The sequence below is a fragment of the Sinocyclocheilus rhinocerous genome, unplaced genomic scaffold (genome assembly GCF_001515625.1).
Source record: "Sinocyclocheilus rhinocerous isolate Xijiao unplaced genomic scaffold, SAMN03320098_v1.1 scaffold5122, whole genome shotgun sequence".
NCBI lineage: Eukaryota > Metazoa > Chordata > Actinopteri > Cypriniformes > Cyprinidae > Sinocyclocheilus > Sinocyclocheilus rhinocerous.
In genome coordinates this window covers 35,748-53,740 of record NW_015630553.1, presented here as the reverse complement: position 1 = coordinate 53,740, position 17,993 = coordinate 35,748, and the positions used below count along the sequence as shown (strand labels likewise).

General features: G+C 40.4%; 1 protein-coding gene across 1 annotated transcript in view; it reads right to left on the bottom strand.

The window, feature by feature from the left end:
* LOC107740566 (uncharacterized) overlaps positions 1–17,993 on the bottom strand; it is a 33,321-nt gene that overhangs the window by 11,524 nt on the left and 3,804 nt on the right. Inside the window, exons 2-5 of the mRNA XM_016553014.1 lie at positions 10,896–11,094; positions 10,688–10,804; positions 10,480–10,596; positions 869–1,759 (exon numbers count right to left, since the gene is read on the bottom strand). Coding sequence (XP_016408500.1) covers positions 869–1,759; positions 10,480–10,596; positions 10,688–10,804; positions 10,896–11,050 — 1,280 coding nt within the window. The 5' untranslated portion in view covers positions 11,051–11,094. The remainder of the gene's footprint in view (positions 1–868; positions 1,760–10,479; positions 10,597–10,687; positions 10,805–10,895; positions 11,095–17,993) is intronic.

Genomic DNA, 17,993 nt, shown 5'->3' with positions numbered 1-17,993 from the left:
AAAAAAATGTGTCATGGATTTATTGCATTTTGGGGGAAAAATAATAATACAATTTTATAATAAATCTCTGAAAATCAAAATCTGGATTTGAATTTTTAATGTTATTATAACCTAAAGATGCTATGTGAAAGTTTGAAACAGAAAATAGTGGTTTTCATCTTGCCAGTTTCTTGGTAAAGAAAACACATTTTTACTCAAATTAATCAAAATGGATTTATAGCGTTTTGGAACCAAACTCTTCATATGTTTTATCATCAGCAAAAACTGAACTGGCTTGAATTTCTTTACTGCGGAGCAATTACTGTACGCAATGAACTATAAGTGTCAAATATAAGGTATTTGACATGTTTAGTCATGTGATGCATGTTTTACCGATACATATCTATGTTTATGTGCCTGTTATGTGCTGTTCACTTTCACAGTGTTGCTAAATATTTGTTACTTTGTACAGTCTACTTTGTCCTGTGGCAAAACATGCATTTTAGACCATACATGGAATGACGAATAAGTGTGACCTGGATGCACCAGTAAATTGTGAGATTTTTTGCTAATAAAATTATCCTGAAAATGATATCAAGAAATCAAATACAGTGCATTAAGAGTGTCACAAAAAATAGCATAGCCTATGTTTTTTCTTTTGATAATCTGTTACTAAAGTGAAATATATTTAGTGTAGTCCTATTTATTTTATTCCTTTTATTTAGTACTTGATTTCAATTTTTCTCCGTTCACAGAAGTGCTGCAGGTGCGTGATGTGATGATGTGTGAATCCTCATGCTCTGTTGTTTATGCTGTTATCTGCACATATAAAGCTAAAGCCCTGGGACGGGGGGAATAAACAAAATTTGAAGAGATGGGTGTCTGTGACCACATGATGTGGAGGCTTCTTGCTCTTCTGATGTGTGAGATGATTCTGCTGGCTTGATGCTGGTCACTGATTCTCTTCCTGAAATATTCCTCCTTCTGAGGTTCATTGAATCCCTGAATTTCTGTCAGACGGTTGATGTATTTGGAGGGGATCTGATTGGCTGCTGCTGGTCTGGAGGTGATCCAGATGAGAGCAGAGGGAAGCAGCTTTCCTTTCATGAGGTTTGATATCAACACACCCACTGATGAAGTGTCTGTCACATCAGAAACTTTCTGAGCATCTGAAAACATCAGTGTGATTCTGCTTTCATCCAGACCATCAAAGATGAACACAGCTCTACACTCCTCATAAATCTTTGAGTCCAGATCTTGAAGTTCAGGATGAAAGTCCAGCAGAAGTTTGTGAAGACTGTACTGATGATCTTTAATCAAGTTCAGCTCTCGAAATGGAAGCACAAACATAAAATCTACATCCTGATTGGCTTTTCCCTCGGCCCAGTCTAAAATGAATTTTTGCACAGAGACAGTTTTTCCAATTCCAGCCATGCCTTTAGTAAGAACAGTCTTGATTCGGTCTTTGTCCTCAACTCCTGGTTCAGGTGAGGCTTTAAAGATGTCATTGCAGTAGATTGGAATGTCTTGTGAGTGTTGTTTTCTGGCTGTTTTCTCCATTTGAAAAACCTCGTGTTCTTCATTCACCCTTTGTCTCTCTCCCTCTATGATGTAGAGCTGTGTGTAGATCCTGTTCAGCAGGGTTTGATGTAGGTTGATTCCCTCAAATAAGCTCTCATATTTGTTCTTCATGCTGGTTTTATGTTGGTCTTTGATTCTCTGTAGTTCATAATCTACTGGGTGGTGAGAATCCTGCTGCGGGTCTCCAGTCTGATCATATCTATCCACACAGCAGAAACAAGAACAACAACACAAAGAATGAATGAGTATGAGCGGCAAGATCTTCTAATAAAGCCACATGTTTACAGGACCAGATTAATTTTATACAGAAACTATACCAGATAAGCTAGAACCAGCTTTACTTTTAAAATGACATTTACGCCTGTTTCACACTGCAAGCTTGAGCTTCGCGTCAGCTTCGCGTCAGCTTCACATCAGTGTAACTACATAGTCACTGCAGCTGCAGCTTATAATGTATATGTATGTGAAATACTCTTCTCTGGAGTTAATTTCTTTAGCAATTTAACAAGCTGTGAACACTGAATGGTAGTCAGGTAGTCAGCACATGCAGGCCAATTGTACCTGAGTGATGGGTCACTCGGCTGTGTTCTGGCAGCAGTTCACTAAAAGTGAACCAGCTCTGGCTCAGTAAAGTTAGCCAGATTTCGCTAGGCTTTGGATGTGTGGATTTGGTCCAATTTGAGCTGCAAACCCATACACCAGGGGTGCCCAAACCTGCTTCTGGAGGGCCGTTATCCTGCAGAGTTTAGCTCCAACCTGCTCCAACATACTTGCCTCAAAGTTTCTAGTGAGTCTGAAGACCTTGATTACTTTGGTTCAGATGTGTTTAATTAGGGTTGGAGCTAAACTCTGCAGAACAGTGGCCCTCCAGGAGCAGGTTTGGGCACCTCTGCCATCAGGGCAGGACTTAGGGGGGCTGGTGCCCCTGGGCTTGAGGTTATGTTTGGGCCCTATACCTACAATACAAATGCCTTAAAATAGAACATCATTATGGAGTAACACAAAATACACAAACATATGCTTTGAGGTTCATTGTGACGAGTGGGGGTGGGGCCGAGAGCCGTGGGAATAATCACTATCAACAAAATTCATAGATGGATTGTGCCTAAATGTTAAGTTTAAATATAACATTTTAATGTAGAAATATTAAATCATCGCAAAAATGAAATAAGCTACTTTTTTTAAATATGAAACTTAATGAGTCTTAAGTCTTAATGAGTGAGTTAAATCAACCGATTCGTTTAAAAAGCTGATTCATTTGAATCATTTGCTGGTCTGTGTAACGCTGCGGAACAAAACACTGCTGTTCGTAGACGCAGCGGATGGGATAAATGCAGAGCACTAATTCCCAGTATGGGTCACCATACTTGGCCACATGTCACGTCACTTTCACTGTCACTTTCACTTTAAAACCCTGAAATAACTTTGAGCAAAAAAAAAACAAAAAACAGAGATGTTGGCTTATTAGTATTATAAAAGTTATTGTCATTTCTGTGTTCTCTTATGTCAGGTTCTTATTTAATCAATAAATTCCATCGAATAAAAAGAGATGCTGGCTATTAACAATAAAATGAAATCACTATCAACAAAATTCATAGATGGATTGTGCATAAATGTTAAGTTTAAATATAACATTTTAATGTAGAAATATTAAATCATCGCAAAAATGAAATAAGCTACTTTTTTTAAATATGAAACTTAATGAGTCTTAAGTCTTAATGAGTGAGTTAAATCAACCGATTCGTTTAAAAAGCTGATTCATTTGAATCATTTGCTGGTCTGTGTAACGCTGCGGAACAAAACACTGCTGTTCGTAGACGCAGCGGTTCTGCTGTTTGTTCTATTTTCTTTCTGACGGAACAAAACGGAATTTTGTGTCTGAAAGTTACTCTGTAAGTTGTTGTTGATTATTGTACATTTGCGATCGTGCAGATATTCGAATTCTGAAAAAAAAACAGGACTCTTGTTTGTGTGATAGGCTAAGTCCTATATCATAGGCATAGCTATGTTATATAAACAGAAACTCATTAAATTGCTATTTTTTTTTACTTTAAATCATTTTGATGACATTTCTTCCCCACTATGTGTAATGGCAGTAAGACGAGAGAGAGCACTCAAAACTCATCAGATGATCGCATAATTTAGTGGAACATTAATATAGTAATATAGAATCATCCTCTGTAAAGAAATGAGGTGTGAACATTTGAGAATTTATTATTATCTTTCTAAATGTGCGGTTTTTGGGGCTAAAGGCTTAATGGAGCTGTTTAAAGTAGCCACGTTATAACAAACCAATCGGTGCAGACGCAATTCAATACGTGTGTCTTTCTTCTATGTGAAATAGTCATAAATACCAGTTTATGCTGTTTGAGTGTGGCCTCGAAGGTCGTAGTTGTAAGCTGTAGCCCCGGCTGGCCCGTTTAGATCTTGCGTGCGCAGTGGAAATGCGGCTAATAATTCCTGAATTCTGACTGCCATATAACGAACAAATCAATCAAATGTAAACGGGCAAAGGCGGGGCCCATGGGCTGCAGCCCACTCAAGCCCAATGGTAAGTCCAGCCATGCCTGCCATACATGAATGCACATATATGAAATATCAGTATATAAAATATATGCTCATATAGAGTAAAAACATAAATGTACATATATGAACAGCCATATACGAAACCTATTAGAAATTGAAACAATTTCATATATTGACATAAACATATATATATATTATATGATATAAATGTATAAATACGTATGTATAATACATATTTTGACATATATGTCTCTTATTATTTTATTGCACATAAGGGACCATATGATTGAATTTCAGCCCAAATTACATTTCTATTCAGAGGACTCCAATGACAGAGTCCTCTGAATAGAAATGTATAGAGTAAAAACATAAATGTACATATATGAACAGCCATATACGAAACCTATTAGAAATTGGAACAATTTCATATATTGACATAAACATATATATATATATATTATATGATACAAATGTATAAATATGTATGTATAATACATATTTTGACATATATGTCTCTTATTATTTTATTTCACATAAGGGACAGTATGATTGAATTTCAGCCCAAATTACATTTCTATTCAGAGGACTATGTCATTGGGCCGGTGGATACTGTTAGCGTAGAGGCTATCGCTCTAAGTTATGGAGCGGCATGTGGGAGGAAAAGAGACAGAAGAGCCGACACTTTGGTTTGGTTTAGGAAACAAAAACATTGAACGCCGCTGCAGAGTATATTACCCTCTAATATTTGTCTTACTAACAAAAATGGCTATTTCAGCCCAAATTACATTTCTATTCAGAGGACTATGTCATTGGGCCGGTGGATACTGTTAGCGTAGAGGCTATCGCTCTAAGTTATGGAGCGGCATGTGGGAGGAAAAGAGACAGAAGAGCCGACACTTTGGTTTGGTTTAGGAAACGAAAACATTGAACGCCGCTGCAGAGTATTTTACTCTCTAATATTTGTCTTACTAACAAAAATGGCTAACAAAATGGACAAAACTAACAAATGGAGCGGCATTTAATACACAGAGCCGTAGTTCACTGACAAGCTAGGCAATATCACGTTCATTATCGCCGGCGATTCATCTGAGATTATGAGCGCAAATTGCATAGCTTGTCAGTGAACTACGGCTCTGTGTATTAAATGCCGCTCCATTTGAAAGCAGGTGATGGAGATTTACGACTAATCACGGAACCGGCTTTACTGACGAGATGCGCATGACAATCGCATGCAATATATCGTGCAGCCCTAATATATATATATTAGTGCTGGGCAACGGCTACCATTTTTGACCGCGATTAATCGCATGGTTTTCTGTGATTAATCGCGATTAATCGCATTGTTATGCACACAATTCAATAATGAACTCAAAAGTAGTATTGTGCACTTTTTTCATTTAAAAGTACTGCTATATGAACAAAAATGCACTCTAAACAAATAAGGTGCTTTTTTTTTACAGCAGTATTCCTTACTCCTTACATAGTAGCAGTTAAATATTTATTGTAAATCTCAACTTATAACATTAATGTAATCAAATTAAATATAAAACCAAAGCTATTTGCCACTGCCAGGGCATTAACATTTTCATAGAAAATATTTTATAGTTTGCTATAGAAAAACAAGTTATAACAGGCACCTTAGAGACCTGAACTATCGCGGGACCCAACCTGATGGGCGAGTGCGGGTGCGGGCGGGTAGACTCGTGTGTGCAAGATTCGGGAGAATAAGGGTGTGCTCACACTAGGCAATCTCAACCGTGCCCGTGCGCGTTTGACCCCCAAAGGTGGACTTCCGTCCGATTGCCACCAGAGGTAACCCTTCCATTATATTGACACTCACACTACACAGACTGTTTCACGTTACCTTGGACTACATTTCCCATCTGCCATTTCACTAATCACACGTTCACCTGAAACCAATCACATACACTACATAAGCCACACTCAAACCATTACAGACTGCCGAGTATTGTTTGCGTATATCGCTCTCCTAGTGGTAACACATTACGGGATCCTCACGTCTCGTTCGCCCCGTAACAGAATACTTGGCCACGCAAGGATCCAGCAGCTTTTCCTCCGGACATTGGCCAGGTATGGACATTACAAGACTATTATTAGCCCTCGAGCAGGGCACGCGATCGCTCAAGGACTATGTACAAGAGTATTTAGATCTCGCTTATTTCTCTGATCTGCCGGATTGTGTCCTGATAGACATTTTCTGCGAGGGCATTAATCAGCCGTTAATGTCAAAGCTCATTCGCGAGGGTCCGTGTTCGTCACTTGTTCAGTTTATGGATTATGCCCTGTTGTCTGTCGGTTCCGCGTTCACTGTGGGTGTCGCGGAGGAAGAACGCGACACCGTGTCTGTGCCTGTAATGGCGGCTGCTGAACTCTGTAAGCCGCAAACCCTGGGACATTATAATACAGTAGCGAGTATTTTGATCGCTACTCCGGTGATTCAATCCACTCGTGAAATGGCGGCTGCACCAGAGCACGCTCACAAAATGGCATCAACAACAAAGCCTTGTCATGCTACTGCTGTCTTTAATGAGTCAAGTCAAGTCACAACTGATCTTCATGAGTTAAGTCAAGTCACAGTTGATCGTCATTAGTCAAGTCACATCACCGGTGATCTTCCTGAGTCAAGTCAAGTCACCGCTGATCTTCCAGTCTCATCACGTTTCAGCTGATCTTCCAGAATCATTTCACGTCACAGCTGATTGTCCAGAGTCTTGTCATGTCGCAGCTGATCGTCTAGAGTCTCGTCACGTCACAGCTGATCGTCCAGAGTCCTGTCTCGTCACAACTGATCGTCCAAAGTCTCGTCTCGTTGCAGCTGATCGTCCAGAGTCTCGTCATGTCGCAGCTGATCGTCTAGAGTCTCGTCACGTCACAGCTGATCATTCAGTCATGTCACTTCCTGTTTGTTGCACCCATATCTCCGAGGTCAGGTCGTCAGTATTCTCGACTGGCATCCAGCGTGGAGGATCCACCGCTGGTGTCAGCAGGCGCAGCTGTTATCCCTAAATCCACTCACTCTGGCCTTCCTGTTCCTGAACTGATTCCCCTGTCTGGAGCCCTTCCCTTGATGGGGATCACTTTATGGTGTGTTTGGGATTCATACACCACCACAGAACCTCCTGAGGTGGAGGTGCTCGCTTCAGCTCCTTGCGTGGTGGTGGCGCCCAGCAATGCACTCTCAGCCTGTCGTGTAGCGGTCGAAGAGACCATTACTGAACTCTCCCTGTTTCCTGATGTTACAGCTATAGAACCTTCAGAGGTGGCTGCAACCGCTGCAGAACCTCCAGAGGTGTCAGTGGTATCCATTTATGAACTCTCTGCCTGCCCAGCCATGGAGGCCGTTTATGAACTCTCAGTCTGTCCTGTCGCGGTCAAAGGGACCATTGCTGAACTCTGTACCTGTCCTGTTAAAGAGAATGTTAATGAACTCTCCCTGTTTCCAGTTGGTACTGCTGTAGAACCTCCAGAGGTAGCGGCATCCGCTGCAGAACCTCCAGAGGTATCAGTGGTACCCACTTATGAATATTATTCCTGCTCTGAACCTGTCAAGACCTTTCCTGAACTCACTGTTTGCCCTGCCATGACCAATAAGGCCGACCATGAGCTCTCAAATTACCCTGTCATTTCCAAGGAAGCCGTTTCTGAGCTCTTTGCCTGTCCCGTTATGGCTAGGAAGGCCGTTTCTGAACTCTTAATTTGTCCTGTCGCAGTCAAGGAGACTGTAAGTGAACATCCAGCCTGTCCTGTCACAGCCAGAAAGGCTGCCACAGAACTCTTGTTCTGTCCTGAGCCTACCACGGAGGTCATCCATGAACTTATGTCTTGTCTCGACCCAGCTGTAAAGGCCGTTCGGGAACTCTCAACCCTGCCTGTCGCGGCTACTAAGGCCGTAAATGAACTTTCTGTATGTGCTGTTAACCCTGTCAATGCCAGAGAGGCCACAAGTGAACTATCTGATCATTCAGTTCCCACTAATGAATCTGAGTGTGAAGTGTCAGCCCGGTTAGTCATAATCAATACTCTTGACGTTGAATTATCTGTGGGCCCCATTTCAAGTAATATGTCTAATGAACTTTCTATCAGTCCCGTTCCTGTCAATGAGTCTGATTTCAAACTGTCTGTCTGTTCTAATGTTACTAATGATCTGCCAGTTCCATTTTCCTCAATAAGTCTAATTTTGAACAATCTGTCTGTCTAGTTCCTACGAAGGAGTCTAATTCTGAACTGTCTGCCTGTTCAGTTGTCACCAGGGAAACTTTTGAAAAAAATGTTGTGTTCCCTGCCTCAGTCTATGGACGAATCCGGTCTATGGACTTCCGTCCGATTGCCACCAGAGGTCACCCTTCCATTATATTGACACTCACATTACGCAGACTGTTTCACGTTACCTTGGACTACATTTCCCATCTGCCATTTCACTAATCACACGCTCACCTGAAACCATTCACATACACTACATAAGCCACACTCAAACCATTATAGACTGCCGAGTATTGTTTGCGTATATCGCTCTCCTAGTGGTAGCACATTATGGAGCCAGTTCTCTGCCCTAGTTTCTAGTCCTTAGTTCCTAGTCAGAGTGAGTAGAGTAAAGTATCAATGTAAAGTGGAGTAAAGTCCTGGTCAGATGTATTACAGTAGCTGCTTAAACTGTCCCTCAAATAATGTGTTTAATTACCCACCATATTCCTACCTAAAATTAACATCTGCACTGGTCAAAATATTTAGCACTGCCTTTTATGCTTAACTTGAACAAGAAAAAATATATATTTGTCCTAAAATATGAAATACACGTCATAGAAAGCATTAAATGTACCTTGCTTATACATGTCGACACAATGTTACAACACTAATTTTATGTTTTAAAACAAATTAATTGTTTGTATTTCTTGAAAATTGTTGCTTCAATTAATGTTTTGCAAGATAGAACCTTTTAATTCCAAGTGGAAAATGACATTTTAGAATTAGAAGGTTCTATCTGCAGTTGACCTGTTCCAAAAATCCCCATTTACAAATTCGAGAGGATTTTGATATTGTACATTTAGAATATATTTTGGGTCTCTGTCATTTTCATGTATGAAAGAGACTTGTTCCCCATATAATTTTTGCTATAAGGAATGCAAAAACTTCGAAGCTCAATATCTCAAAAAACGCTCAGAATGCAGATAGAACCTTAATTCCAAGGTGGCAACGTGTCAGGACCTTCTCATTGTCATAATCATACTTCAGATTTACAGTTTTTTTTATTCGCTTTGGTACTGTTTTAAAAAAGGAGGTGTATATTTTCAAAACTCTTAGTACAAAAATCCAAACTGATCACACTTGTAACACCACTAGTCATTCTTTCAAAATCTGATCTCATGCTTTAATTACAACTGCACATATTTTCATCCACACAATCATTGTTTCAAAACGTAAGATTATTGTAATATATATTGAGAACATTTGTGATTTAATCACTGAAACACAACATTATCTTCTTTCAATTAAGTACTTTTAACAATAAGTTCATTCAAGACCAAAAAATGCAAGATACATGTTTCCAATCACCTTTGTTGCGGAAATAATTACGGGATTTAAGAATCGATATCGTTCCGTAAAAAAGAGAATCAATTAATATCGAGATATCGATATTTTTTACCCAGCCCTACTGTAAACATGTGTATTTGTATACCTCTGTGCACCCTGTTCGCGCAGACAGAATACGTCATCAGCGCGTTCACGCATGCACAGAGCGAGAATGGCAGTCTCGCACACTTTAATGCCCTTTGTATGGAACATATACACTCGCTTCGAACTGGAATCATGGCGGAATATCCGGTGATGTCCTCTTCGCAGGGCACTCACGGTCGAATAGAACAAACGTCGCACGTGATAAGAGATACATATGAAATGTGCAGAGCAGGAGGGTGTGAGGACTGGAATTGGGAACAGCTGATGTAGCCTATTGTAATGTTGTCTCTGGTGTTCTGGTCTGTGAGCGTAAATGCGTTCAAGGGGCGTGGCTTTGGATGGCGAGTGCAGGGAGGGTGGGACATTCGCTTTCAGTGCTATCAGGCTAAAGTTAGCATTTTCCAAGATCTCCTACTGCACCTTTAAATTAAATGTGGAGTATGTTAACTGTGACAAGATGATTGACAGGCCAGTTTACAGTGACAGGATGAGCGTAACTATGCGACAGATCATCCACTTAAGATGCAATTGTATGATGTAATAGTATGTCCCAAAGCTCGTGTTACTCTTCTGCTACACACTCAAAAGTGTGTACTTTTTCTTCACAAATAAGTACATACTTTTAGGGCATAGTATAAATAGATGAATTGGGATGCAGGATGTGTCTCATCTCCAGCATTGTTTTTTTTTGTGTCTCACCTGGGGTTAAAGGTCACTGCTCCATCACTGAGATAAGGAGGCAGATTGATGGATAAGTTACTCTTTATAGAAACACAGCTAGGCTCTGGAGATTCTGATCTCTTTTTCTCAGTATCACTAGAAGGAAGAGAAAAATATAAATAACTTTTTTTTTAATCAATGATATTTAAATTTTATCTCTTGACTCCAGCAATGGTTATTGTCTCACCTGGGGTTAAAGGTCACTGACCCATCACTGAGATAAGGAGGCAGATTGATGGATAAGTCACTCTTTATAGAAACACAGCTAGGCTCTGGAGATTCTGATCTCTTTTTCTCAGTATCACTAGAAGGAAGAGAAAAATAGAAATAACTTTTTTTTTTATCAATGATATTTACATTTTATCTCTTGGCTCCAGCAATGGTTATTGTCTCACCTGGGGTCAATGGTCACTGACCCATCACTGAGATAAGGAGGCAGATTGATGGATACGTCACTCTTTATAGACACACAGCTGGGCTCTGGAGATGCTGCACTCTGGTTCTGATAGTGAACAATATCCGCCTCCTCTCTCTCCTCATAGTGACTCATTTTAGAGCCAGTGTTCTTCTATAATTTAATTGTGATTTTCAGCCCTAGATTTGCAAACACAGAAAACATAAATGATACATAACAGAAAATGAATGAACAATTGTAATAAATATTAAAGCTGCAAGCAGCGTTGAAAGAGCCCTCGCACCTGGAACCACCTCCACCAGGTGGCCTTAGGAAAACAGCGAACAGTGGGCAATATGCATTTAAAGTGGTAAATATTCGAGGAATATATCTAAGTCATTTATATGTGCCAAACATCCTGTTGCCAGCTGGTGGCGCTATGACTACAACTGAATATTGGCATGTAGATATCTTCAGGCCAGGACTTTTATCAAACATGTGAAGTTTGGTGCAGATTGAACATGGTATGGTTGCGTTAGTGTAAAACAAGACATATTCTGTTGCCAACAGGTGGCGCTATGATTATAATTGAATATTGGCCTTTACATGTCTTCAGGCCAGGACTCTTACCAAACAAGAAATTTAGGGCAGATTGGACATTGCATGATTTAGTTAGTGTAAAACATGACATTTCCATTTGCCAGCAGGTGGCACTATGATTATAACTGAATATTGACCTTTAAATGTATTCCGGCCAGGACTCTTATTAAACATGTGAAGTTTGGATCAGATCGGACATTGTATGGCTGAGTTACAACAACTTCCTTTGCCATGGCGAAACGTCGAACTTTGTCAGACCACCACAGACACACCCTTTAACGAAAACTCAAGATCTTCACAATTTAACATCGCAAAGGGCTTTAGATTAGACTGACCAAATATAATGTTGATGTCATTAAAGGGTCATGAAACCCCAGACTACTTTTTCTGAGATTTTAGCAGAGGTGTTTGTGTTGCACATCATAGAAGACAATGTTAGAATTCGATAGTTCTAATTGTTGGAGAAAACTGGCTAATTTTAAGCTTTTTTGCGCTATTTTCATCTTCCGGGTTTAAAATCTACACTTAATTATTCACAACAGCATGTGTTGATTTGCTATGACAGACGCTTCAGACTGCGAGACCGCATACATTAACTGAGAGAAACGTTCATGGATCGAAGGAGAGTGTTTGTTTTTGCTTTGTAATAAGAGTTCGGCACAAACGCGATTCATTCACTTAGTGAGTGTAACCGTTTTTACAGCTCCGTGACACAACCCGTCAAAAGGCTTGTATAAACGCCGCAGAATAAGCCTAAAGTTCTCAGAGGTGCAACAGGGCGTTCATATATATGTTTTCGATGCAGAGTGCAAATGGCTGTGCATTTATTTGTGTTTTTAACTCGATGGGAGCGAAATGAAACTGTCTGAACGCTAAGCTCTGCGTGTGTGTTGTCTGTCTCCCCTCTTCCCTCCGCTCCTCAGCGCACAACGGCCACTTTTTTTAGCATTTTTTAAAACTGTGGTGAGAACTAACCAGTGCTGAAACAGGGGGTTTCATGACCCTTTAAATCTCTAGGAGGAGTTCGTTACAGCATAAAACATGTCACTTCCTGTTTCCAGCAGGTGGTGCTATGACTATAACTGCATATTGGCATGTAAATGTCTTCAGGCCAGGACTCTTATCAAACATGTGAAGTTTGGGACAGATCGGACATTGTATAGCCGAGTTACAACAACTTCCTTTTCCATGGTGAAACATCAAAATTGATCAGGCCACCACAGACATGCCCTTTAAAACCAAATCAAAAAACGGGGCATTTATACCTATAAGTGCCAGCGGGTCAAATTTACCCACTATATAATGCCTGTGTTTTCGCGCCGCTTGTTTTAACATTGTACATTGCTAGGCAACGCCTTTCACTCACTGAATTAGCAGTTATCAGTTTCATAAATAAAGTCACAATGAGTAAAAGAAGGCGATTTATGAATGCTGAAGAGGTATTAGAAGCACTAAATGCCATGAGTGATGGAGAGTCTGATGGTGGGGAGATAAGTGATGCGTCCTGGGTCGGCTCAGCATCTGACAGCGATCCAGATATCATATTTAGATGATTTAGCCTACTCTAAATAATTAATCCAAAGTTTGAACATTTATATTTTTGTTTTGTCATTTCTATTGTTTATTGTTCACTACTGTGTTGCTATTTATTCTAGTCTGCCCATTTCCTGAAAAAGAAAAAAATCTGATCTATGATGTAATGAATAAAACCATTTTTTTTGATTACCCGAAGATTATTAGTGTTGTTCTCTTATTAAAATTATAAATTATATAACTAAACAAATTAATAATTAATTAGGTGAAGCTGTGCTGCTTGAATTTGTCATCGCATCATACATCCTATACAGTGTGGTGAATTGTTATTGCTCATTATTGTCTATAGGCTATTTTAGTCATTTAAAGGCCGCCTTCAGTCACCACCCCGAGCACCGCCCACAGTCCCACTCTCCTTTTGCCAAATCCCCAGACAACATTGTGTCAATGCCATTGCTGAGCAACAACAACAAGGAAACATGTCGCAAAGGTTAACTTTAACCACGAAAACTCAACTTACACTCTCACTTACTTACACAATTATTACTTATCAATTTTGCTTGTGCGTCACTCAGAAAACAACAGGCCAATCAGAAGAGAGGCTCATGAATATTAATTAGACAGGTCAAAATCGACCTGTTCTCAGCAGAGCTCCTGAGAAAGGAGCTGTAAAAATATATTGAGATGGTTTTTGGTACTTATACCGCAAATATATATTCTTAAGGACATCAAAACCTAAGATAAAACTCCAGAAAGGTGTAAAATATGTGACCTTTAAATAACATGGGTTATCTTAATATATTGATTCATGACACTGTATTATAATATTACACATATGTATTTACTTCCTTCTAATTCTCGTCAGTGCAGGCTTGTTTAGGCTATATTGACCGTTATGAAAAGTAATTAGTGTAGCCTGCATAAAAAAAGCCTTGAACACAACAGGACAAAAATTGTTGTTGACTAGATATAATCTTTACATGACTCTAGACGCTTCTTTGTGAAGACAGTGGCATAATACAGTGAAATAATATGTTCTTTAGCCATATAAAAACAGTAGTCATGTGCGTGGGTAAAATCTACCCGCTGGCGGTTTTAGGTATACAATGACCCCTGGCGGTTCTAGTGTTAACGAAAACTCAAGATTTACCCTTTAGATTACACTGACCAATTATGATGTTGATGTCATTAAATCTCTAGGAGGAGTTCATTACAGCAGGGGTTCTCAAACCTCTCCATGAAGTACCCCCAGCACTGCACGTTTTGTATGTCTCCCTATATCAGACACACCCACTTCAGGTCTTGCAGTCTCCACTAATGAGCTGATGAGTTGAATCAGGTGTGATAGACGAGGGAGACATACAAAATGTGCAGGGCAGGGGGTACTCCAGGACAGGTTTGAGAACCACTGCATTACAGCATAAAACATGCCACTTTCTGTTGCCAGCAGGTGGCGCTATGACTATAACTGAATATGGGCATGGGCTTGTGTTCAGGATAGGACTCTTATCAAACATGTGAAGTTTGGGGCAGATCAGACATTGTATGCCTGAGTTAGGGGCCGTTCACATATCACGTCTTTTGCACTGTCAAGTTCGTTTTTTCAAATGTAGAGACACACAAATAGAGAGTGACGCGGTCGCGACGAGCATGCGGTGCGACACGCTCGTTTTTTCCAGGAGCGTCTGTGCCGCAGCGTGATAAAAACATGTTAACTTTTCAGAATGCCGCAAGCGCACCACAGGTCATGTGACAAGAACCAACCAATCACCTTCACCCTTTCCGTAACAACATTGAATGCGCAGCCAAGATGGGCAAACAGCTGATCATAGCTGTACAGGGATAACCATTTTTTTTTATAAATTTATTATAAATTTAGTAGCGGAGCTACTTTCGTAGCAAGCGATTTAGTAGCAAGCGATTTTCAGTGCTGGAAATCCATTTATCCTTTGCTGAAACTCACGGAGAGCGCAGGTCATAGTTGCTTAGCAACGGCAGACGCCATGGGAGCGCAAGCTCCCGAGCACTTTGGAAAGAAGGAGAAAGCAGCGGTGTGACTTCTCCTATGACGACCGTTAAACCAAGGAGTGCTGAACGTGAGAACGCAATTAGCGTGACAACTTCAAACCACCTCAGTGAAAATGTCGAAATGAGTCAGGTGGACAGTACAACAAGAAGAAAAACTTATTGAGCTAAGGAGGGAAAAGGAGTGCTTGTATGACGTGTCGTCGCAGCTCTACCATGACAGGGCTAAAAAGGACACGGGTCATGGATTGATGACATAAAACTCCAGACAAGTCTTCTTGTGTACGTCCGTTTTTGTCACGTCTTGACTGTCGTACAGTCTGACATTATGATAAATGAGATCCTACAGTGTGACATCATGTTCGTATAGTGTGACAAGCAACAATCGCAAAGGACTATTAAAAATCGCACAATGTGAGCCCGGCTTTACTTATTCTTGATTTCTGTGCCTTTGCTGTAGAGCCTTTTGCAAGGCAAGGTGACAGTGGCATTTGTGGAAAAAAAAGGGAAAGCCTGAAACAAAAATATAAAGTAAGATCATTTTGTTACTTGTAATACAGAAATCAAATGACATTGTGCTGTTAAAATGACTTTTGTATTATGTTTGTGCAGTTTTGTAGGATCTGAAATGTCCGCAGACTGGTGTGGGCACTGAGGATGGGGAGCCCACAGCGGCATCCTGGAAATGGTACAGTGCCATGGATGAGGCAACGGGGGCAGACCCTCCATCACTCCACCTGCCCTTACTGCCTCATCTGGCCCGAATGTTGCTGTGGTCTCTTCATCCTCAGTGAGCCCAGAGCCAGCAAGAGCATCTAGAAAAAGACCAAAAGACGTGAGGATGTGTGAGGATGCTACTCCTTTTCTCTCCAATACAGTAAGTAGGAAGGTTAAATTAAATTAAATGTGGAGGATGTTAACTGTGACAAGATGATTGACAGACCCGTTTGCATTGACACGGTGTGTGTAACTATGCGACAGAGCAGTTCATTAAAGAAGCAATTGTATGACGTGATAGTATGTCCCAAAGCTTGCCTACACTTCTACTACACACTCAAAAGTGTGTACATTTTCTTCTCCAAAAGAGTACATACAAAGTGCAAAGATGAATTTAGTTGATACTGATTTCATTTGATTGGTTAGTAATTTTTACAGATTTTGTCTTATTATTGAATGTATTGTTTTAACTAAAAAGTTTGAAAAAGTTTCTAAATTACATACATATAATAAGGTTAGAAATGTATATTTAATTTGGCCAAAATTACACAGGGTGCCTGTCTTGATACCAGGAAAACATATTTTAGCGGAAATGTTATAGATTTTAAAGATTTTTATATTAAAATACATCTGAAAGGTCATCTAAAATTAGTTTGTGCAACTAACATATAACTAATGTAAATAATGGATTGACAAAATAATAATATTTATAGTATTATATACTGTAAATCAGGGGTGCCCAACCCTGTTCCTGGCGATCGACTGTCCTGCAAAGTTCAGCTCCAACCCTACTCAAACACACCTGAAGCAGCTAATTAGGGTCTTCAGGATCACTTAAAAATTAAAGGCAGGTGTCTTTGATTAGAGTTGGAGCTAAACTTTGCAGGACAGTCGATCGCCAGGAGTAGGGTTGGGCACCCCTGCTGTAAATAGTATAGCTGTACTGCCCAGCGTGACAACCGCCGGCCCGCGGTGATACGCCAAACACATTTTTGCGCGTGTGAAAGTTGCTGTTATATATTAGACATGGGTCAAGTACAAAGGCTTGTTTACATAATAAATGATTGTATAACTAAACTTTACATCAAAAATATGGAAACATTTGGATTTATAATGAATGAGAGGTAAGTACAAATTTGGATTAAGCCATATGCTTTGTATTCTATTTTGCGAACTGCTCACCTGGGGCCGGTTGCACCGGCTAGACGTACACCTGGTTGTAAGGCTAGGCTGGACGTAAAATGCGCTTTAAGTCATGCGTAGAATTTATACCCGTTGCACCATCTCGGCGTAGTGCTACGTCTGAGACTAAGGGTGCTTTCACACTAGCACTTTTGGTGCGCACCCGGGTTCGATTGACATCAGGGTTCGGGACGTTTGGATGATGTGAACGCTGTCTTCCGAACTTGGGTGCACACCCGCGAACCGTACCCGAGTCCGCTTAAAAAGGGTGGTCTGGGGTACGGTTCAAGTGAACTCCGGTACGGTTCGCTGCTGATGTGAACGCAATCGTACCAAATCACGGAAGTGAACCGCTATTAATGACGTATTATTTGATAAAAATGTGTGTTTGTGTCTGTGTTTCACTCACATTCCTGACGAGCGTGACTGACGCGCTGCAAGCAGAGAGCTGTATATCACATTTCTGTTCGCCTTCAGAGTACTTTAGAGCATTTGCAGTACATTCGTAAGGCAGACGTAAGTGCCGTTATGTACTGAAGCTTTGGAAACAAAACCAACGGTTCAAAAACATAAATATAAAATTGAAGAGAGCCTTGCTACGCATTTTGCAGTCTTCTCCTGCTCCATCGTTACTAAGCAACGGGGTAAACAGCTGCTGGCTTGATGACGCAAACGAACCGCGGTTCGGACCCAAATAATATAATGTGAACACAGTCCAGCGGGGGCAGGGGGAGCAATTGAACTCGGGTTCGGACCAAGCAATCGAACCAAGTGTAAAAGCACCCTAAATCTTACGCCTAGTCAGAGGTAGGTGTAAAGCAGTGTTAATTTCGTTGATGAATCATTTTCGTCATAATTCTCGTCAACAACATTTTTTTCACTGACGACAACGAGACGATAACGAACTAAAACTATTTTTGAATGACAAAAACTATGACGAATATTTATTGACATTTTCATGTTAGGGAGGGACGATTTGGGAAGAAATTCATTCAGAACGAGATTCGGAGATTAGATGCGTACATATGAACCGGCGGGACAT